We start from the raw sequence: 21,945 nt of genomic DNA, 5'->3' as shown, positions 1-21,945 counted from the left end.
GAGAGAGAGAGAGAGTGAGAGTGAGAGTGAAGGAGGAAGAATGCTGTGCACTGACCTGTTCTCTCTCTCTCTCTCTCCCTCCCCCCCTCCCTCCCTCCTCTGTCTGCCTCTCCGCCCCTCCCCCACTCCCTCCTTCTTCCTCTGTCACTCCACCCCACCTCTCTCTCACTGACCTTCTACCCCTCTCCCCCCATCCCTGTTCTTTCTCTCTCTCCAATTCCCTCACCCCTTCACTTTCTCTGCCTGTCCCTCTCTCGCTCCCCATCTCCCCTCGCACCCCACCTCCCCCTTCTCCACCCCTCCCTCCCTCCCACTCTCTCTTGCACCCCACCTCGCCCTTCTCTACCTCTCCCTCCCTCCCATCCCCTCGCTCCCCCCTCTCCTCGCACCCCACCTCGCCCCTTCTCTACCTCTCCCTCCCTCCCTCCCTCGCTCCCCCCTCTCCTCGCACCCCACCTCCCCCTTCTCTACCTCTCCCTCCCTCCCTCGCTCCCCCTCTCCCCTCGCACCCCACCTCGCCCTTCTCTACTGCTCCCCTCACTCCCTCCCTCGCTCCCCCCTCTCCTTGCACCCCACCTCTCCCTTCTCTACCCTCTCCCTCACTCCCTCCCTCGCACACTCACAACCCCTACACCCCCTCACCCACCCCCCTGACAAACAGGGTCATAGAGTTACATGCCGTTCCCTCCTATCGCACTGTGGTGGCCAGTGCCTCTGGGGTGGGGGCTATATGGACCGTCCCTCCGTTACCCCTCAGCGGGGGGCATCCCCCGGGCCCCCAGCCGACCCCCCCGCCCCTCTACGAGTCCGTCTTCGGGGAGTGGGGTCAGAGAGAGGGCCCCCGTCTCGGTCCCCGCCCCCAGGGGGGGGCCGTCGGGTGGAGTCGGACGGGGACGCCGAGGCGAGAGGGAGGGGGCTGGGGGCTGGAGCCCCGTTCACCATCGAGCCCCTCACCCCCCCTCCCGTGTACGATGCGGGGACCCTCGGCCTTCGCCTTCGAGCAGCGACCGTGAGTGAGGGGGAGAGGGAGAGGGAGGGGGAGAGGGAGGGAGGAGGGGGAGAGGAGGGAGGGAGAGAGAGAGGAAGGGGGGAGGAGGGGGAGAGAGGACGGAGGGAGGGAGGGACTGGCTGTGTTTTGCGGGAAGGACGGGGATGTCCCGGGAATGGGCAGGTGAACCATCGGGACGGGGAAAGGAGAGTCTTGTCGGGCAAAGTACAGAGTTCAGGACTCGTCTCCCTCTCTCCGTCACTCCCTCCCTCCCTCTCCGTCACACCCTCCCTCTATCCGTCACACCCTCCCCCTCTCTCCGCCACTCCTCTCTCTCTCCGTCACTCCCTCCCTCTATCTGTCACACCCTCCCTCTCTCTGCCACTCCCTCTCGGTCACTCCCTCCCTCTATCCGTCACACCCTCCCTCTATCTGTCACACCCTCCCCTCTCTCCGCCACTCCCTCTCTCTCTCCGTCACTCCCTCCCTCTATCCGTCACTCCTTCCCTCTCTCCGTCACACCCTCCCTCTATCCGTCACTCTTCCCTCTCTCCGTCACACCCTCCCTCCCTCCGCCACTCCCTCTCTCTCTCCGTCACTTCCTCCCTCTATCCGTCACTCCTTCCCTCTCTCCGTCACACCCTCGCTCTCTCCGCCACTCCCTCTCTCTCTCCGTCACTCCCTCCTCTATCCATCACACCCTCCCTCACTCCGCCACTCCCTCTCTCTCTCCATCACTCCCTCCCTCTATCTGTCACACCCTCCTCTCTTCCGCCACTCCCTCTCTCTCTCCGTCACTCCCTCCCTCTATCTGTCACACCCTCCCTCTCTCCGCCACTCCCTCTCGGTCACTCCCTCCCTCTATCCGTCACTCCCTCCCTTTATCTGTCACACCCTCCCTCTCTCCGCCACTCCCTCTCTCTCTCCGTCACTCCCCTCCCTCTATCCGTCACTCCTTCCCTCTCTCCGTCACACCCTCCCTCTCTCCGCCACTCCCTCGCTGTCTCCGCCACTCCCTCTCTCTCTCCGTCACTCCCTCCCTTTCGCCGTCACTCCCTCCCTCTCTCTGCCACTCCCTCTCTCTCTCCCTCACTCCCTCCCCTCTCTCCACCACTCCTCCCTCTCTCTGCCACTCCCTCTCTGTCCGTCACTCCTCCCTTTCTCCCTCGCTCCCTCTCTCTCTCCGTCACTCCCTCCCTCTCTCCCTCACTCTCTCCGTCACTGCCTCCCTCTCGCTCCGCCACTCCCTCCCGCTCTCCTCCACTCCCTCTTTCTCTCCATCACTCCCTCCCTCTCTCCCTCACTCCCTCTCTCTCCATCACTCCCTGCATCTCTACCTCACTCCCTCTCTCTCTCCGTCACTCCCTCCCTCTCTCCCTCACTCCCTCTCTCTCCATCACTCCTGTGTCTCTACCTCACTCCCTCTCTCTCTCCGTCACTCGCACCCTCTCTCCCTCACTCCCTCTCTCTCTCCGCAACACCCTCCCTCTCATCCTCAATCCCTCTCTCTCTCCGTCACTCCCTCTCTCTCTCCCTCACTCCCTCCCTCTCTCCGTCACTCCCTCTCTCCCTCGTTCTCATCCGTCACTCCCTCTCTCTCTCCGCCACTCCTCCCCGTCTCCGTCACACACTCCCTCTCTCCGACTCTACCTCCCTCACTCCGTCACTCCCTGTCTCTCTCTGCAACGCCCTCCCTCTCTCCGTCACTCCCTCCATCTCCCCATCACTCACCCCCTCTCTCCATCACACCCCTCCCTCTCACCGTCACTCACTCCCTCTCACCGTCACACCATCCCCCTTCTCAGGTGCACCTTCCTTCTCTCCGTCATACCTCCCTAACTCCATCACTCCCACCCACTCTCCGTCACACCATCCGTCTCAGCGCCACACCCTCCCACTCTCCGCCACTCACTCCCTCTCTCCTTCATTCCTGCCCTCCCTCTGTCACTCCCTCACTATCTCCGTCACTCCCTCCCTCTCCATCACAAACGTCCCTATCTCTGTAACCCCTTTCATTCCCCTACACCCCCTCCCTGTCTCTGTAACCCCCTCCGTCCCCCTACACCCCCTCCATGTCTCTGTAACCCCCTCCGTCCCCCTACACCCCCTCCCTGTCTCTGTAACCCCCTCCGTCCCCCTACACCCCCTCCCTGTCTCTGTAATCCCCTCCGTCCCCCTACACCCCCTCCCTGTCTCTGTAACCCCCTCCGTCCCCCTACACCCCCTCCCTGTCTCTGTAACCCCTCCGTCCCCCTACACCCCCTCCCTGTCTCTGTAACCCCCTCCGTCCCCCTACACCCCCTCCCTGTCTCTGTAACCCCCTCCGTCCCCCTACACCCCCTCCCTGTCTCTGTAACCCCCTCCGTCCCCCTACACCCCCTCCCTGTCTCTGTAACCCCCTCCGTCCCCCTACACCCCCTCCCTGTCTCTGTAACCCCCTCCGTCCCCCTACACCCCCTCCCTGTCTCTGTAACCCACTCCGTCCCCCGACACCCCCTCCCTGTCTCTGTAACCCCCTCCGTCCCCCGACACCCCCTCCCTGTCTCTGCAACCCCCGCCGTCCCCCTCTACACCCCCTCCCTGTCTCTGTAACCCCCTCCGTCCCCCTACACCCCCTCCCTGTCTCTGTAACCCCCTCCGTCCCCCTACACCCCCTCCCTGTCTCTGTAACCCCCTCCGTCCCCCTACACCCCCTCCTGTCTCTGTCACCCCCTCCGTCCCCCTACACCCCCTCCCTGTCTCTGTCAGCCCCTCCGTCCCCTACACCCCCTCTCTGTCTCTGTCACCCCCTCCGTCCCCCTACACCCCCTCCCTGTCTCTGTAACCTCCTCCGTCCCCCTACACCCCCTCCCTGTCTCTGTAACCCCCTCCGTCCCCCTCCCTATCCCTGTAACCCCCTCCCTTTTCTGTAACCCCCTTCCAGCTGCACTGCGATGCTCTCTGTCTCTCTCTCTCTCTCTATCTCACTCACTGTCAGATGCAGGGACAGGGCTGGTGTAGCCGGAGCATGAACAAGCCCTCTGCTCATCCCACATCGCACAACATTCGAAGCGTAGCAGAGTGTGGGCTGTGGGCTTCGGAGGTCGGGGCTGTTGCGGTGTTTCAGGGAGAGTTTCCCATTGAATTCGACTCAGCAGCTAACGACCTTCGGTCAAAATGTAAAACAAGAAACATCAGAGCAATGATGGTACCATCATACATTCTTCCCTGGAAACTGAAACACTACGCCCCGGTACGGGTATCTCCGTGAGAGAGGCCGGGGGACCGAGAGACACCAATCAGTGTACAGATATCTCCCTGAGAGAGAGAGGGGGGACTGAGAGACACCAGTCAGTGTACAGATATCTCCCTGAGAGAGAGAGAGGGGACTGAGAGACACCAGTCAGTGTACAGATATCTCCCTGAGAGAGAGAGAGAGGGGACTGAGAGACACCAGTCAGTGTACAGATATCTCCCTGAGAGAGAGAGGGGGGACTGAGAGACACCAGTCAGTGTACAGATATCTCCCTGAGAGAGAGAGGGGGGACTGAGAGACACCAGTCAGTGTACAGATATCTCCCTGAGAGAGAGAGAGGGGACTGAGAGACACCAGTCAGTGTACAGATATCTCCCTGAGAGAGAGAGAGGGGACTGAGAGACACCAGTCAGTGTACAGATATCTCCCTGAGAGAGAGGGGAGACTGAGAGACACCAGTCAGTGTACAGATATCTCCCTGAGAGAGAGAGAGGGGGGGACTGAGAGACACCAGTCAGTGTACAGATATCTCCCTGAGAGAGAGAGAGAGGGGGACCGAGAGACACCAGTCAGTGTACAGATATCTCCCTGAGAGAGAGAGGGGGGGACTGAGAGACACCAGTCAGTGTACAGATATCTCCCTGAGAGAGAGGGGGGGGACTGAGAGACACCAGTCAGTGTACAGATATCTCCCTGAGAGAGAGAGAGGGGGACTGAGAGACACCAGTCAGTGTACAGATATCTCCCTGAGAGAGAGGGGACTGAGAGACACCAGTCAGTGTACAGATATCTCCCTGAGAGAGAGAGAGAGAGGGGAATGAGAGACACCAGTCAGTGTACAGATATCTCCCTGAGAGAGAGAGAGAGGGGACTGAGAGACACCAGTCAGTGTACAGATATCTCCCTGAGAGAGAGAGAGGGGACTGAGAGACTCCAGTCAGTGTACAGATATCTCCCTGAGAGAGAGAGAGAGGGGACTGAGAGACACCAGTCAGTGTACAGATATCTCCCTGAGAGAGAGAGAGAGGGGACTGAGAGACACCAGTCAGTGTACAGATATCTCCCTGAGAGAGAGAGAGAGGGGGGACTGAGAGACACCAGTCAGTGTACAGATATCTCCCTGAGAGAGAGAGAGGGGGGGGGACTGAGAGACACCAGTCAGTGTACAGATATCTCCCTGAGAGAGAGAGGGGGGGCGGACTGAGAGACACCAGTCAGTGTACAGATATCTCCCTGAGAGAGAGAGAGAGGGGGGACTGAGAGACACCAGTCAGTGTACAGATATCTCCCTGAGAGAGAGAGGGGGGACTGAGAGACACCAGTCAGTGTACAGATATCTCCCTGAGAGAGAGAGAGGGGGACTGAGAGACACCAGTCAGTGTACAGATATCTCCCTGAGAGAGAGAGAGAGGGGGGGACTGAGAGACACCAGTCAGTGTACAGATATCTCCCTGAGAGAGAGAGGGGGGACTGAGAGACACCAGTCAGTGTACAGATATCTCCCTGAGAGAGAGAGAGGGGGGGGACTGAGAGACACCAGTCAGTGTACAGATATCTCCCTGAGAGAGAGAGAGAGAGGGGGTACTGAGAGACACCAGTCAGTGTACAGATATCTCCTGAGAGAGAGAGGGGGGACTGAGAGACACCAGTCAGTGTACAGATATCTCCCTGAGAGAGAGAGGGGACTGAGAGACACCAGTCAGTGTACAGATATCTCCCTGAGAGAGAGAGGGGGGACTGAGAGACACCAGTCAGTGTACAGATATCTCCCTGAGAGAGAGAGAGAGGGGACTGAGAGACACCAGTCAGTGTACAGATATCTCCCTGAGAGAGAGAGGGGGGGACTGAGAGACACCAGTCAGTGTACAGATGTCTCCATGAGAGAGAGAGAGAGGGGACTGAGAGACACCAGTCAGTGTACAGATATCTCCCTGAGAGAGAGAGGGGGGACTGAGAGACACCAGTCAGTGTACAGATATCAACGTGTTTTGAGAAGATTTGTAGCTCAGGTTGAGGTTCTGGATGTGAGTTTGCTCGCTGAGCTGGAAGGTTAGTTCCCAGACGTTTCGTCACCATTCTAGGTAACGTCATCAGTGAGCCTCCGACGAAGCGCTGGTGTTACGTCCCGCTTTCTGTTTATCTGCTTAGGTTAGGGTTAGGGTTAAGTTTGGGGTGGAGGTTAGATCAGCCTGAGGTTCCAGGTGATAGTTTGGCACACCACCGTGTCCTGCGCTGTGTTCAATCCGCCTCAGGTTGGCTGACTCGTGGATGCGTCGTAGACGGACACCGTCTTTCCCGCCTCATTCCGAGCTGACCCCTGCATATTTTTCTTGGGGCACTCGGGCGGGGAAAGACCCGATCCAAGCTGCCGCCGGCTCTCACTTCTGCCTGTAGCTGCTCTCTGCTTTGTCAGCGGCTGGGGAGATGCTGCGGGGGCTGGAGTGGCTCCCGGGGACGTGGATAAAGGGTAGCTCGCAGCTCGGGCTGGGGTGGGCAAACGATGGCAGAGGGCTTCCACCGGCCACTGAGTCTGTGCTCGGTTTACAGGTAGCCGAACGTTCTGGTGGGGGCGCAAGTTGGAGCCGGGAGCCCGTGGACCTCAGGAAAGACCATTAAAGAACCCCCCCCACCGCCCCCGCACCTGCCAACGAAGCAGCAAACTGAACAGCGAAGGCAAGCCGGCTCATTTCCCTGGGCATGTACCGCAGGTTTCGGCTCATCACCAAAGCGTCCCGCACTCTGGCCGCTGTCCCTTACAGGCCTGCGGGAATCGCCGGGAGGAGAAAGGTGCAGAAGTACAGTTTGCTGGGGGAAGGACAAACGGAACATCCTGGTGAAACCCTGTCAGATAAGGGATCGTCGAACTGAGTTCACAGGGTCTCTCACCATCCATCACATCACCGTTTCAGTCTGTGTCCATCTGTACATGTCTTTCAGGACATTTGCAGGTGGGTTCCAGTGACACACAGCACCACTGTACGTCGACAATTCGCGCAGTTCCAACTTATTTATTTGTGTCGGAATGCTGGTTCCTCGTCGGTACTTTGCATAGACCCAGGTCCAACTGACCAGTCGATTGACAAATGTCAGGCACTTTGATAAAAACAATAACTTTTTATGCCAGCACTGGAATGTTACACCTTGACATCAAACACAGTACAACAGCCTCAACCTCTAACGAAGGAGTGAGAATGCTGTCGGAGGGTCAGTGCTGAGGGAGCGGGCGCTGTCGGAGGGTCAGTGCCGAGGGAGCGGGCGCTGTCGGAGGGTCAGTGCTGAGGGAGCGGGTGCTGTCGGAGGGTCAGTGCTGACGGAGCGGGCGCTGTCAGAGGGTCGGTGCCGAGGGAGCGGGCGCTGTCAGAGGGTCGGTGCCGAGGGAGCGGGCGCTGTCGGATGGTGAGGGAGCGGGCGCTGTCGGAGGGTCAGCGCTGAGGGAGCGGACGCTGTCGGAGGGTCAGTGCGGAGGGAGTGGGTGCTGTCGGAGGGTCAGCGCTGAGGGGAGCGGACGCTGTTGGAGGGTCAGTGCTGAGGGAGCGGGCGCTGTCGGACTGTCAGCGCCGAGGGAGCGGGCGCTGTCGGAGGGTCGGTGCCGAGGGAGCGGGCGCTGTCGGAGGGTCAGTGCTGAGGGAGTGGGTGCTGTCGGAGTGTCAGCGCCGAGGGAGCGGGCGCTGTCGGAGGGTCGGTGCCGAGGGAGCGGGCGCTGTCGGAGGGTCGGTGCCGAGGGAGCGGGTGCTGTTGGAGGGTCAGTGCTGATGGAGGGGGCGCTGTCGGAGGGTCAGTGCTGAGGGAGCGGGCACTGTCGGAGGGTCAGTGCTGAGGTAGCGGGGCTGTCGGAGGGTCAGTGCTGAGGGAGCGGGCGCTGTCGGAGGGTCAGTGCCGAGGGAGCGGGCGCTGTCGGAGGGTCAGTGCTGAGGTAGCGGGGCTGTCGGAGGGTCAGTGCTGAGGGAGCGGGCGCTGTCGGAGGGTCAGCGCCGAGGGAGCAGGCACTGTCGGGCGGTCAGTGCTGAGGGAGCGGGCTCTGACGGATGGTGAGGGAGCGGGCGCTCTCGTAGGGTCAGTGCGGAGGGAGGGGGCTCTGTCGGAGGGTCTGGTTAATGTGCTGAAGAACTAAGTGGGGATAATTTGGGGCCTCGCTAGGATTTCTCACTTCTGCCCTTCAGTATTTTTGATGTGAGCAGCGAAGCTGAAACCAGGCATCCTGCCTTCTGCAGTTGAATAGTTCTGGGCTGGCCAAAGAATGAATGGCAGAATCTACACCAAGTGGTTGCAGCATGTAGAATTTATTTGCAGAATACTTTCGCTCCTGTTACACAATGCTGACTTTCCCTGTGCTCAGACTGTTAGACAGTGTCCTCCCTTTACTAAAACGAACCAAGTATTTATGTTACGCTGATGATGTTACATCTCGTCCTCCCATCGCCCCCACCACAGTCTACTGACCTATTTCTCTACCTGTGGTACACCCATTCCCCACAAAAAACACCTTTCTCCCCGCCTCACTCTCTCTCGCTACCCGTTTTAATCATTCTGCTCTGAAACAAGCAGCAATGCCTTCATCGTCACCGTTTTCATCCTGCGGGATCACAACTCTCGTTTCCTCCTTCCTCCCCGAGTCCGGATTCCTGCCGTGGCCAGGTCTCTCCTTCCCTCCTCCTCGAGCTCTGCCTGGGGAAGATGCCTGTGGAAGAGGGACACAGGTTAGACGCTGTCGAATGGGAGAGTGGTGTGCACAGGACGGGAGGGGGTGTGGGTTCGCCTCTTTCCCATCGACCGTCTCTGTCCCACTGAGTGCCTGTCCCTCGCAACCCTCTGTTTGGATTTGGGATCGCCATATGTGAGATGATGTAAAATGAACAGCTTGGAACTGGACACAAGTTGCGGGGCCAGGGTGGGGAAAGAGGTGGGGAGTGGGAGACAGACAGTTGGGGGAGGAGGGTGAGACTCCAGGCTAGAGGGGCAGAGAGGTAGTAAGATGGGAGGGGTCGGGGGCAGGGGGAAGAGAGGTGGGGAGAGAGGTAGGGGGAGAGGGGCAGATGGGGGGAGGGGGAGAGGAGCAGGGGGAGGGGGAGAGGAGCAAGGAGAGGGGGAGAGAAGCGGGAAGAGGGGAGAGAGGCAGGTACAGGGGAGAGGTGGAGTGAGAGGGAGAGATGTGGGGAGATGGAAGAGAGGCATGGAGGCAGAAAGGTGAGGAGAAAGGTTGGCAAATGGGTAGAGTGGTGGGGAGAGGGTGAGAGGAGGAGAGAAGGAGAGAAGAAGGGACAGGGGGTGTGAGGTGGGGAGAAGGGAAGAGAGTCATGCAAGTGAGAGAGGGGTTAGGGAGAAAGGCAGGAAGAGAGAGGGGGGTAGGGAAGGAGAGAAGGTTCGGAAAGAGGGAGGGGTAGGGGAGAGAGCGGGGGTGAGGAGAGAGGCAGAGACAGGGGAAAGGGGTAGAGGGGTGTTGACATACCCAGAAGAACAGGGCACCATCTCCAGTTAAACTCCCCTTCCCCTGGTCCCAGGGCAGGAGCTGCTGCAGACACATCGCGATAGGAGGATTCAGGGTGGGGGTCGGGGGGGAAAAATGGACGGGGTATGCAGGGAAAACGCTGTGAACTGACCTCAGAGTCAGACTGAGTTGGATCATCTGCAGACGATTTGCACTTCAGCTGGCATTGTCCTTTGCAGCACTGTTGATGAGGGCTGCAGTCCCCGTCGGAGCGGCAGTTCTCTGGGAATCAGAAAGATAGACAGAGCGAAACTTAAACTGGAACAGAGACTGACACTCCCCACTCCCCTCATTCAGGCACCGCTCCCCTCTCTCTCTCCCACACAGGGACCGCTCCCCATTTCTCTCTCTCACACAGGGGCCGCTCCCCATTTCTCTCTCTCACACAGGGCCCATTCCCCTCCCTCTCTCTCACACAGGGACCGCTCCCCATTTCTCTCTCTCACACAGGGACCGCTCCCCTCTCTCTCTCACACAGGGACCGCTCCCCATTTCTCTCTCTCACACAGGGCCCATTCCCCTCCCTCTCTCTCACAGAGGGACCACTCCCCTCTCTCTCTCTCACATAGGGACCGCTCCCCTCTCTCTCTCTCTCACAGGGGCCGCTCCCCATTTCTCTCTCTCACAAAGGGCCCATTCCCCTCACTCTCTCTCACAGAGGGACCGCTCCACTCTCTCTCTCTCACATAGGGACCGCTCCCCTCTCTCTCTCTCACACAGGGGCCGCTCCCCTCTCTCTCTCACACAGGGCCCATTCCCCTCCCTCTCTCTCACACAGGGACCGGTCCCCTCTCTCTCTCTCACACAGGGGCCATTCCCCTCTCTCTCTCACACAGGGACCGCTCCCCATTTCTCTCTCTCACACAGGGCCCATTCCCCTCTCACTCTCTCACACATAGGGACCGCTCCCCTCTCTCTCTCTCACACAGGGGCCGCTCCCCTCTCTCTCTCTCACACAGGGGCCGCTCCCCTCTCTCTCTCTCACACAGGGACCGCTCCCCATTTCTCTCTCTCACACAGGGACCGCTCCCCTCTCTCTCTCACACAGGGACCGCTCCCCATTTCTCTCTCTCACATAGGGACCGCTCCCCATTTCTCTCTCTCACACAGGGCCCATTCCCCTCACTCTCTCTCACATAGGGACCGCTCCCCTCTCTCTCTCTCACACAGGGGCCGCTCCCCTCTCTCTCTCTCACAGAGGGACTACTCCCCACTCTCTCTCTCGCAGGGACTGCTCCCCTCACTCTCTCTGTCACAGGCTCTGTTCTCCTCTCTCTCTCTCTCACACACACACAGGGACCGCTCCCCTCCCTCTCTCTCACACAGGGATCGCTCCCCTCGCTATCTTTCACACAGGGACTGTTCTCCTCTCTCTCTCTCTCTCTCACACACAGGGACAGCTCCCGCGATTTCTCTCACACAGGGACCGTTCCCCTCGCTCTCTCTCACGAAGGGACCACTCCCCACTATCTCTCTCTCTCTCTCTCTCTCACAGGGACTGCTCCCCTCACTCTCTCTGTCACAGGCTCTGTTCTCCTCTCTCTCTCTCTCTCTCACACAGGGACGGCTCCCCTCCCTCTCTCTCACACAGGGTTCGCTCCCTTCGCTCTCTTTCTCACAGGGACTGTTCTCCTCTCTCTCTCTCACTCTCTCTCGCACAGGGACCACTACCCTCTCTCCCTCTCTCACAGGGACCACTGCCCTCCCTCTGTCACATAAGGGAATCGCTCCCCTCGCTCTCTCTCATACAGGGACCACTCCCCGCTGTCTCTCTCTCACACACGGACTCTTCTCCTCTCTCTCTCCCCCACACAGGGACCGCTCCCCCCATCTCTCTCACACAGGGACCGTTCCCCTCGCTCTCTCTCACATACGGACCACTCCCCTCGCACTCTCTCCCTCTCTCTCACAGGGACTGCTCCCCTCACTCTCTCTCTCACAGGCTCTGTTCTCCTCTCTCTCTCTCTCTCACACAGGGACCGCTCCCCTCGCTCTCTTTCTCACAGGGACTGTTCTCCTCTCTCTCTCTCTCGCACAGGGACCACTGCACTCCCTCTGTCTCATAAAGGAAACGCTCCCCTCGCTCTCTCTCTCTCTCACACAGGGACTGCTCCCCTCCCTCTCTCTCACACACGGATCGCTCTCTTCCCTCACAGACCCTCGCTCTCCTCAGCACACAATCCTCTTTGCGAGACGTGTTCTGTCACTCTCACCTCGCCTGCGGACCCCGTAGACACAGCGTTTTCCGCAATCTCCGACCTGACAGCATCGCTTCCACCTTGTGCAGTCGTCGTCTCCCTCACATTCCTCACCGTCGTCCCGGTCACAGATATGTTGAGTTTGGGATGGTTTGGGACACTGCGCGTCTCGCTTTCCTGTTTCCGGGTGAAATCACATTCCAGTCAGAGTCTAGGCAGAAACTCCCAATACAGAAATTCCAAATGACACTCCCAATATCCCTCCGGTGGGAAGATCCCGGGAATAAAGAGGGCTACCGCGAGATAAAGGGGCAACATTGCAGGGGGCACTGTAAAGACAAGGACGGAGGGTTTCACTTCGGGGTTCATTCAGGGTCGGCCCATTACCACAAATCAGTGAGGGGACGACGGGTGCTGGAATTGGGATGGCGCGTGGGCTTGTGGTTGTTTCAGGAGCAGTAGATTCCAGTGGGAACAAGCTGACAAGGATAGGATTTCACAGACCGGGACTGGTTTACATTGGGATTGAACAATACCATGGGAAATCCGATCGCAGTGGGAACAATCCTGAAACGGATCTGAACAAGCTGGGACACACAAAGGGCTCTCCTTCTATACCACCCTCCCTCACCCTCCATCTATCACAGATACATAGCCCACATTCAAACAGGAAACATCCTCAAACTGAATGCTCTAACTGCAGGGCTGGGCTTGGGCTATTGGGACAGACAGGGTCTCTGCCTTCGTCAGAAACGGTACGTGAGGGGTGCGCAGCATTTGCTCGGCGTAGCAAGGCTGGGGGTGCAGGGGTCAGTCGTCCTCACCATGTGCGTAATACCGACGGACACATCGCTTCCCACATCCAGCCTCACAGCACGACAGCCACAGATCACAGTCATCGTCGTTTCGACACTCCTGGCCGTAGTTGATGTCACACATCGGGGTAAGGCGTTCGGCAGCTGGGCAGCTCCTGTTCTCTGGGGAGCAGGAGGATAGGGGTCAGACAGGGTTAAATCTCAGCCATAGTCTCAGGTTACCATCAGTGACCGCACCCGGATGTCAAGCTTTCTCGACATCATCATCCCATCAAATACTCCCACTACAGGGACAGCACCGTCTTAGATACGGGATAAAACTCCCACTATACAGTACCCACTCCGTCAAAAACTCCCAGTACAGGGACAGCAAGGGGTGAGATACAGAGTAAAATTCCCTCTACACTGTCCCTCCTCCACCCAACACTCCCAGGACAGGGACCGCACGGGGAAAAATTCACAGCAAACTCCCTCTACATGGTCCCCACTCCATCAAACGCTCCCAAGGACAGGGGTTTCGGGACAGAGTCCAAGTCCCTCTGCACTGACCCTCTACATCAAACACTCCTAGGAAAGGGACAATACCCGCTTGCATACACAGTAAAACCTCCTCTGCACTGTCCCAATGATCACACACTGACAGCTAACTCCCTGATAATCTGAATCCATTATCCCCCCCCGCAACCACCGTCCATCCCCGAACAAACCCCTCGTCCCGAGACCACCCTCTTACCTCCTTTGAAGAAACGAAAGACGCATCTTCTTCCGCAGCCGGCGTCACAGCACATCTGCCAACGGTCACAGTCAGTGTCTGCTTCACATTCATCTCCCAGCTTCATGGTGCAGACCTTGCCCAGGGCACTGCTCTGTGGGCACTGCGCCCCTCCCTCTGTGTGGGCACACACACCGAGAGATTATTACACAGCCCGTTCCGAGGCTAACACCTTCATTTACAGACGCAGGCCCGCAGGGGAACCACACACCATCACGTCCCAAAAACCACACTGCAACCTCCCCCCGTCTTCGTTCCCCGTCACTGCTTACAGCAGGGCTCACACACAGACGGTACACCTTTTCCGTCGGCACATTGGCTCAGGGAGCACAAAGGACCCGGACAGACAGAAAATAATAGAATAGTGTAGGTTACATCGGCTTGAGATCGGTATGACAGGTCGGCACAACATCGGGGGCCGAAGGGCCTGTACTGTGCTGTAATGTTCAACGTTCTAAAAGGTAACGCGAAGCTGCATCGGGTTTCCCGGTTCAGGCAAGAGACAAACGTCACTTGCATCACAGCAAGTATGGACACCAAGGCGGAGTGCTCTCTTGCCATACTCCAACCTCAGTGATTACAGAGGGTCACAAACTTGGCTGTGTGTGTGTGATTGTGTATGTGTCAGAGTGAAAGTGAGAGTGAGGATGTGTGAGAGTATGTGTGTGTGAGAGCGTGGATGTGTGTGTTTGGGTGTGCGCGCGTGTGTTTGTGCTTGAGTTGGGCGGAGGTTCTCAGTGCATTGAAACCACACTGTAAATGGGAAGGGGGTTGGGGCAAAGGCCGAAGGCTCTGTGTCCGGATTGCCCTTACTGTGCAGTGAGCTGCTGCGGACACATCTCCTCCCGCAGCCCACGTCGCAGCATTGCTCCCAGCTCCTGCAGTCTTCGTCCCTCACACACGACATGCTCGAGTTCCTCTCACAGATCCACTTTGCCCGGTATCGATCAGGGCAGTCTCCCTCCTCATCTACAACACAACACGCTGGAGGTTACTGGTGGAGAAGCAAGGCCCAGAAGGGCCACTGGGTCAAATAGGGTCCGTGCTGTCGGTCTGTCAGTGCAGAGGGAAAGGGCACTATCGGAGTTCCAGTGCAGCAGAGGGACATTAACCTTTTTCTGTCCGTCTCCATTTCTCCCTCGCGCTCTCTTCGCACTAACTCCATCTTGCTTGATGAACAATGGTGACGGTGTCCCATTTTCACTTCACTGCTCTATTCCTGCACTCGACCACACGTGACAATAAAACTGAAATCTCATTCTAAACCTCATCTGTGTCAGTTCCCACATTATTTGCATTTCTCATCCTCCATCACTCACTGCCTTGTCAACTCACTCGCTGTCAAACTCTTTTTCCGACGTCCCACTCTCATTGCCCTTCAAAATCCCTTTCTACGTCCCCCTCTCTATTTCAATCACACTCATTCCTCCTGATTGTCACCCAGTCTCTCTCTGTCTCGTTCGTCCCATCTCTCTGTCTCCTCCTCTCCCTGTCTGTCTCAATCGGAGTTTGCAACTCTTTCGATATCATTGTGTCTCCCTGGCTCTGACTCATTATGGCACTTCCTCGACATTCCTCGCTCTTATTCTTTCCTCACCTCCCTCTCTCTTGCATCACACTCTCTCTCACTCTGTCATGAGTTCCCAATCATTCTCTCTGTCCCATTCTCCCAGTCCCTCCTCTCTCTGCACCATTCTCTCAATCTCTCTCTCTCTCTCTCTGTCCCAATTTCGCGGTCCATCCCCTTCTCTCCTTATCTTTCTCCCAGCCCCCGGCCTCCCACCCACCCTCCCCCCCGTCTCTCTCTCTCTCTCTCGGTGCTATTCTCGGTGTCGCTCTCTGTCTCTCCCTGTCCCATTCAGCCACTCTCTCTCCCTCTCTGTGCCATTCTCCTGGTCCCTCCCTCTGTCTTGCACTGTTCCATTTACCCGCACTCTCTCTCTCTCAGTACCATTCTCCAGGTACAATCCCCCCGCCTTCCTGTCTATGTCGCTCTCACTCACTCGTTATTCCCACAACTTACCATCATCCATGATGCTGGGGATACAGACTTTTCCACACTTGCTCTGACAGCAGCTCTGCCAGGCATCACAGTCTTCATCTCCGTTGCACTGATCTCCCAGGTTCATGTCACACATGGGTTCGAGGCGGTGGGGAGCGGGACAGCTATCATCTCCTGCAGGTTACAGAGACATGCATCGATGGAGTAGGTACCAAAACACACAACCCTCTCTGATCTGCTGCAGTCAGACACTAGCCCTGAACAAGGGACTCCCACAACTCTTCCATCGTCAATGGACCAGACTCATCGCCCCTGAATGGAGGAAGGTGCAGGAATTTTGGAAATTCCATGTATCTCTGTGAAATCCTCACTCCTATCACCAGCCAAAGTGAAAATGGGATCACATCTCTGACGTCAGAAGCGGGGGCCGGTTATCAGCTGGCAATCAGATTCCACTGTGGATCAGTGCGGAGGTTCCCTGCTCTCAGCTGGTGTACGACTGAGACACACACACACACACACACACACACACACACACACACACACACACACACACACACACACACACAGAGTCTGGAGCAGACGCACACTCACATGCATACACGTTCTGAAAAAGAATCACACTCACTCTCACACACATTCATTCTGAAACAGACTCACACTCACTGTCTTACACACACTTGCACTGAAACAGAATCACACTCACTCTCACACACATTCATTCTGAAACAGACTCACACTCACTCTCTCTCACACACTTGCACTCAAACAGAATCACACTCACTCTCACACGCACTCATTCCGAAACAGACACACTCACTCTCACACACTCATTTTCAAACAGACACTCACTGTCTCACACACACTTGCACTGAAACAGAATCACACTCACTCACACACTCATTCTGAAACAGAATCACACTCACTCTCACACACTCATTCTGAAACAGACACTCACTCTCTCGCACTCACTTGCACTGAAACAGAATCACACTCACTCTCTCACACTCTCATTTTGAAACAGACTGACACTCTGACAAAAGGAGCAGTTACCAGGGGAAGATATTTCACTGGGGAAAAGGAAACTATGATTCTATCAGGGCTATTGCAGGCTTCAGCGAGACATTGACAGTATGCAGCGCTGGGCTGAGAAACGGCAGATGGAGTTCAACCTGGATAAATGCGAGCTGATGCATTTTGGAAGGTCGAACTTAAATGCTGAATTTAGGATTAAAGGCGGGATTCTCGGCAGTGTGGAGCAACAGCAGGATCTTGGTGTTCATGTGCATAGCTCCCTCAAAGTTGCCACCCAGGTGGATAAGGTGGTTAAGAAAGCATATGGTGTTTTGGCTTCCATGAACAGGGGGATCGAGTTTAAGAGCTGCGAAGTTATGCTGCAGCTCTACAAATCCCTGGTGAGACCACACTTGGAATATTGTGTCCTGTTCTGGTCGCCCTATTATAGGAAAGATGTGCAGGCTTTGGAGTGGGTGCACAGCAGGTTTACCAGGATGCTGCCTGGACTGGAGGGCTTGTCTTACGAGGAGAGGTTGACTGAGCTCGGACTTTTCTCTCTGGAGAGACGGAGGAAGAGAGGTGACCTGATCGAGGTGTACAAGGTAATGAGAGGGATGGATAGAGTCGATAGGCAGAGACTTTTCCCCAGGGCAGGACTGACTGCCACGAGGGGTCATAGTTTTAAGGTGTGAGGAGCAAGGTACAGAGGCGACGTCAGACGGAAGTTCTTCACCAGGACAGTGTGAGTGCATGGAATACTCTTCCAGGGGTAGTCGTTCAAGGGGAGTCATCAGTGACATTTAAGCGACTGCTGGACATGCACATGGACAGCCGTGAACTGAGGGGAATGTAGGTTAGGTTATTTTAATTTTGGATGACGATTATTCCACGGCACAACATCGTGGGCCGAAGGGCCTGTACTGTGCTGTAACTTACTAGGTTCTATGTTCTCACTCCATTCTTAAAAACACACTCAACCTGACACACACACACACACGCACACACACACACACACACACACACACACACACACACACCACAACACAACACACACACACACACACACACACACACAAACAAACATTCACACACACACACACACACACACACACACACACACACACACACACACACACACACACACACACCACAACACAACACACACACACACATACACACACACCACAACACACACAGACACACACAGACACAGACACATACACACACACACACACACACACACACACACACACACACACACACACACACACACACACACACACACCACAACACACACACACACACACACACACACACACACACACAGTGACGTACTGAAATACCCACAGATTAACCTCTGAACAAACAGAGACTGACTGATCACTTACGGCCCATGAGGAAACGAGGCACACATCTCTTTCCGCAGTTAGCATCGCAGCACGAGGACCAGGCAAAGCAATCAGCGTCACTCATACACACATCTCCCAGCTTCATCTCACAGAACGGGTCCAGGCGTGTGGAAGCAGGGCATTGGGTCGCTGGAATGAACACAGTGACAGTCAGATCAGGATCATCAACAAACAGACAGTCTCGCACTCCCACGACAGGGATAGCACGGGGTTAGATACAGAGTCAACCTCACTCTACACCCACCCTTCCCATCAAACACTCCCAGGGACAGGGGGTTAGGTACGGAGTAAAGCTCCCGCCACACTGTCCTCCCCACATTAAACACTGCCAGGACCGCACCTGTACCCTGGCAGCTTCGACACTGAGGTTAACAGGAGGGGTGCCTTACATCTGGTCAGAAACTTGGAGACACATCTATTCCCACAGGAGGTATTGCAGCAGGTCTGCCAATCTTCGCAGTCACTGTCCTTATCGCACTGAGTATGGAAACTCTCGGAGCAGACGTGCCTCAGTCTGGAAGCTGACGGACACCTTTCTTCACTCCCTGCAAAGACAGAGGCTCCATCTTAGCTTCGGGAACTGTTGCTGCTGCCTCAACCATTGTTTGCTCACTTCGCCCAGAGCTCTGGGAGACATGGAGAGAAAGACACAGAGAGGCGGAGACAGACACGGTGAAACAGAGAGAGAGAGAAACAGAGAGAGACTGAGAAATAGAGAAAGAGAGAGAGAGAGATGGGGAGAAAGCAACAGAGAATGTGAGACAGAGAGAGATTGACCGAGAGCGAGAGAGTGAGAGAGAGGGAGGGATTAAGACAGGGAGGGATACACACACAAACACACCGTCTCCCAGTCACACTCTGTGCCTCTTGTTCACTGATGAACAGGCTCTGGGACGGAAATGAGAGAGGGCAGTGAACCGGTCGGATCCGAGGGCAAATGGGGTTACTCACTCCTGCCGTGGAAAGAATGCACACAGCGTTGCCCACAACTGGTGTTGCAGCAGGTCTGCCAGGCATAGCAGTCGTTATCATCCTCACACAGCTCACCGTACTTCATGTCACACACTGCAGACAGGCGCTGAGGGGAAGGACACATTCCAAACGTCCGATCTGTGACAGACACTGATGGAGGGAGGCAGGGACACAGGGACAGGGAGAGGGATACAGACACAGATCAGAAACACCGCAAGGGCACATCGACGACACCCGGACGGAGCAGTCTCATTGCAGCACTGAGTGAGAGCGGGCCTAATGGATTAAGGCTAGATCACATGGAATCCAAGCACAGCCAGCATATTGGATACTCAATTGCTTTGATGGTAGGAAGCAGAGAGTAACAGCGGAAAGATGCTTGTCGGACTGGAGGCCGGTGACTGGTGCTGTGACTCAGGGGTCGGTGCAGGGGCCGTCGCTGTTTGTTCTCTATATCAATGATTTGGATGAGACTGTACAAGGCGTGCTTTCATAAGATTGCGGAGGACATTAAAATAGGTGGAATTGTCGGCAGTGAGGGAGGTTAGCACGAATTGCAGCAGCATCTCGATCACCTGGGCAAGTGGACGGAGAAATGGCAAATGGGGTTTGATGGAGTGAAGCCTGAGGTGGTGCATTCTGGAAAGTGAAATCAAGATCAGAGATTCATTGGTAGCGCCTTAAGGAGTCGCGTGGAACAGAGGGACCTTAGAGTTCAGGTACACGGCTCTCTGAAACTGGTGTTACAGGGAGACAGGGCAGTGAGGACGGCTTTTGGCTCATTGGCCTTCAGCAGTCAGGGCACTGTGTATACAAGTTGGGAACTTATGTCGCAGTTGTACAGGACGTTGGAAAGGCCACACTTGGAGCATCGCGGTCGGTTTCGGCCACCTTGCTAGCAGAAGGATTTGTGAAACTGGAAAGAGTGCAGAAGAAATTTACAAGATTGTTACCATAACTAAAGAGACTGAGTTATCAGGACAGAACAGGAGACAGTGGGCAAGCTCAGACTTTCTTCTTTAGTGTGTAAGAGACCGCGGTCGGCCGGGGGAGAGGGGCCGGAATCTTATCCAAGTGTATAAGATCGTGAAAGGCAATGACACGGTGAGAACACTCAGTCTTTTTCCCACGGTTGGGCAATCGGGACAAGGGGGCATCAGTTTAAGGTACGAGGGAAAGAGTACACGGGAATCCGATGGCACAATATTTTTATTTTACACATAGGCTTCTACGTACATGGAATGAGCTGCCAGCGGAATTGGTTGAAGCGGGTACATTAATAACATTGAACAGGCATTTGGTTGAATACATGGATCGGAAAGTTTAAGATGGATATGGGCCTACAGCAGGGAAATTGGGTCATCATGGATAAATTTGGGCCGAAGTGCCAGTCTCCGTGCCGTACCGCTCGATGACTGTATGACCGGGGAACTGTGCACGATGCTCCGAAGGTGGGTGTAACTAAGCGTGACACGGAGACCAGGAAATTGTGCACGGAGCTCCGCCTTCGAGTCTGACTCAGCGGGAAATGGAGACCAGCAAAGTCAGAATGGACATCACACAAGCAGCTTGCTGGGAGCAGGGTGTTCGCCACATACAGCCTGCTCGGAGCAGGGCTTTCCCAGCGCGCACCCAGCTGGGAGCAGGGCTTTCCCCACACACAGCCTGCTTGGAGCAGGGCATTCCCAGCGCGCAGCCGGCTGGGAGCAGGGCTTTCCCCACATACAGTCTGCTCGGAGCGTGGCGTTCCCCACACACAGACTGCTGGGAACTGGGTGATTCCATGACTCACTGCTGGGTATAGCTGGGTGTTTTAAGAACTGGCAGACTACATGCAGTTACCTGAGACTGACACATTACGGTTCTGTCCCATGAACGAGTGCACACAGCGTCTACCACACGGAGTCTCACAACATGACGTCCACTTCCCACAGTCCTCATTGTCTTCACACGAGATGCTGTGATTCATCCTGCAGACACGATCCAGGCTGGACACCTCTGGACACTGCTCAGATTTCCCCCAGTCTGCAAAACGAATTGCTGGTGTTTATGCAAGAGGTCACGACAGATGCAGAGGTGGCAGGGAGACAGGGAATAGGGGCTTACGGAGAAACAACGGGAGACAGAGAGAACAGTGACACTCAGACAGTGAAGATCTGCAACACGGAGACACAAAAACATGTGACAAGAGGCGGAATGCCGCAGAGAAGTAGAGAGAACGAGACAGAGGGAGAGTCGGAGAGTGAGTGAGAGAGAGAGAGAGACAGAGAAGGCTTGACAGTGGGGGGAGGGGGTAGAGAGAGAGAGAGAGAGAGAGGGAGAGAGAGGGAGAGAGAGAGAGAGAGAGAGAGAGAGAGGGAGAGAAGGAGAGGAATGTGACAGAGAAAGAGTGGGATAAGACGTACAAAATACGGAAAGGAAATGATGAGACACCGAGAGCGGGAGATCTGTTGGATGGACGCACTATGAGAGACAAAGAGAAATACACACACAGACACAAAGTGGGATATACACACAGTGAGGGAACAATCCCACTGCAGTCTCATTCAGGCCTGTCCAGCAGACACTTTTCGGACCAGCAATTACCTCCATCAGACTTCCTGTAGAACGACGGGACACAGCGTTTCTGACAACCAGCATCACAGCACCTTTGAGATCCAGCACAATCTCCATCTGACTCACACACCCTCCCAAAGGTGGAGTTACACACACAGGCAAGATGGTCGGGGCGAGGGCACTGCCCATTATCTTCCGGTGAGAGAAAGACAGAGAGAGCGCAGAACCGAGTTAGACACACAGTAAACGTCCCACTGCAGTATTATCCATCTCTCACTCCCAGAACATCGACAGCACAGGGCTAGATACAGAAGACAGCTCCCACTGCAGTATTACACATCTCTCACTCCCAGAACATCGACAGCACAGGGCTCGACACAGACGAAACATCCCACTGCAGTATTACACATCTCTCACTCCCAGAACATAGATAGCATGGGGTTAGATACAGAGTAAAGCTCCCGCTACACTATTCCCAACCTCTCACTCTCAGAAC

General features: G+C 56.0%; 1 protein-coding gene across 6 annotated transcripts in view; it reads right to left on the bottom strand.

The window, feature by feature from the left end:
- Positions 1-8,487: 8,487 nt before the first annotated feature.
- The window catches only part of LOC125450177 (uncharacterized), a 116,322-nt gene continuing 102,864 nt past the window's right edge, over positions 8,488-21,945 (bottom strand). For all 6 annotated transcript variants that reach the window (XM_059643508.1, XM_059643512.1, XM_059643509.1 and 3 more), the window contains exons 104-115: positions 21,480-21,641; positions 20,736-20,918; positions 18,873-19,043; positions 18,311-18,466; positions 17,901-18,050; positions 15,517-15,669; positions 14,307-14,462; positions 13,455-13,610; positions 12,731-12,883; positions 11,922-12,083; positions 9,821-9,930; positions 8,488-8,901 (exon numbers count right to left, since the gene is read on the bottom strand). In XM_059643508.1, coding sequence (XP_059499491.1) covers positions 8,746-8,901; positions 9,821-9,930; positions 11,922-12,083; positions 12,731-12,883; positions 13,455-13,610; positions 14,307-14,462; positions 15,517-15,669; positions 17,901-18,050; positions 18,311-18,466; positions 18,873-19,043; positions 20,736-20,918; positions 21,480-21,641 — 1,868 coding nt within the window. In that variant the 3' untranslated portion in view covers positions 8,488-8,745. The remainder of the gene's footprint in view (positions 8,902-9,820; positions 9,931-11,921; positions 12,084-12,730; positions 12,884-13,454; positions 13,611-14,306; positions 14,463-15,516; positions 15,670-17,900; positions 18,051-18,310; positions 18,467-18,872; positions 19,044-20,735; positions 20,919-21,479; positions 21,642-21,945) is intronic.

Source organism: Stegostoma tigrinum (assembly GCF_030684315.1).
Source record: "Stegostoma tigrinum isolate sSteTig4 chromosome 44 unlocalized genomic scaffold, sSteTig4.hap1 SUPER_44_unloc_1, whole genome shotgun sequence".
NCBI lineage: Eukaryota > Metazoa > Chordata > Chondrichthyes > Orectolobiformes > Stegostomatidae > Stegostoma > Stegostoma tigrinum.
The sequence above is the reverse complement of the archived record's forward strand: the minus strand, read 5'-3'. Positions and strand labels throughout refer to the sequence as shown.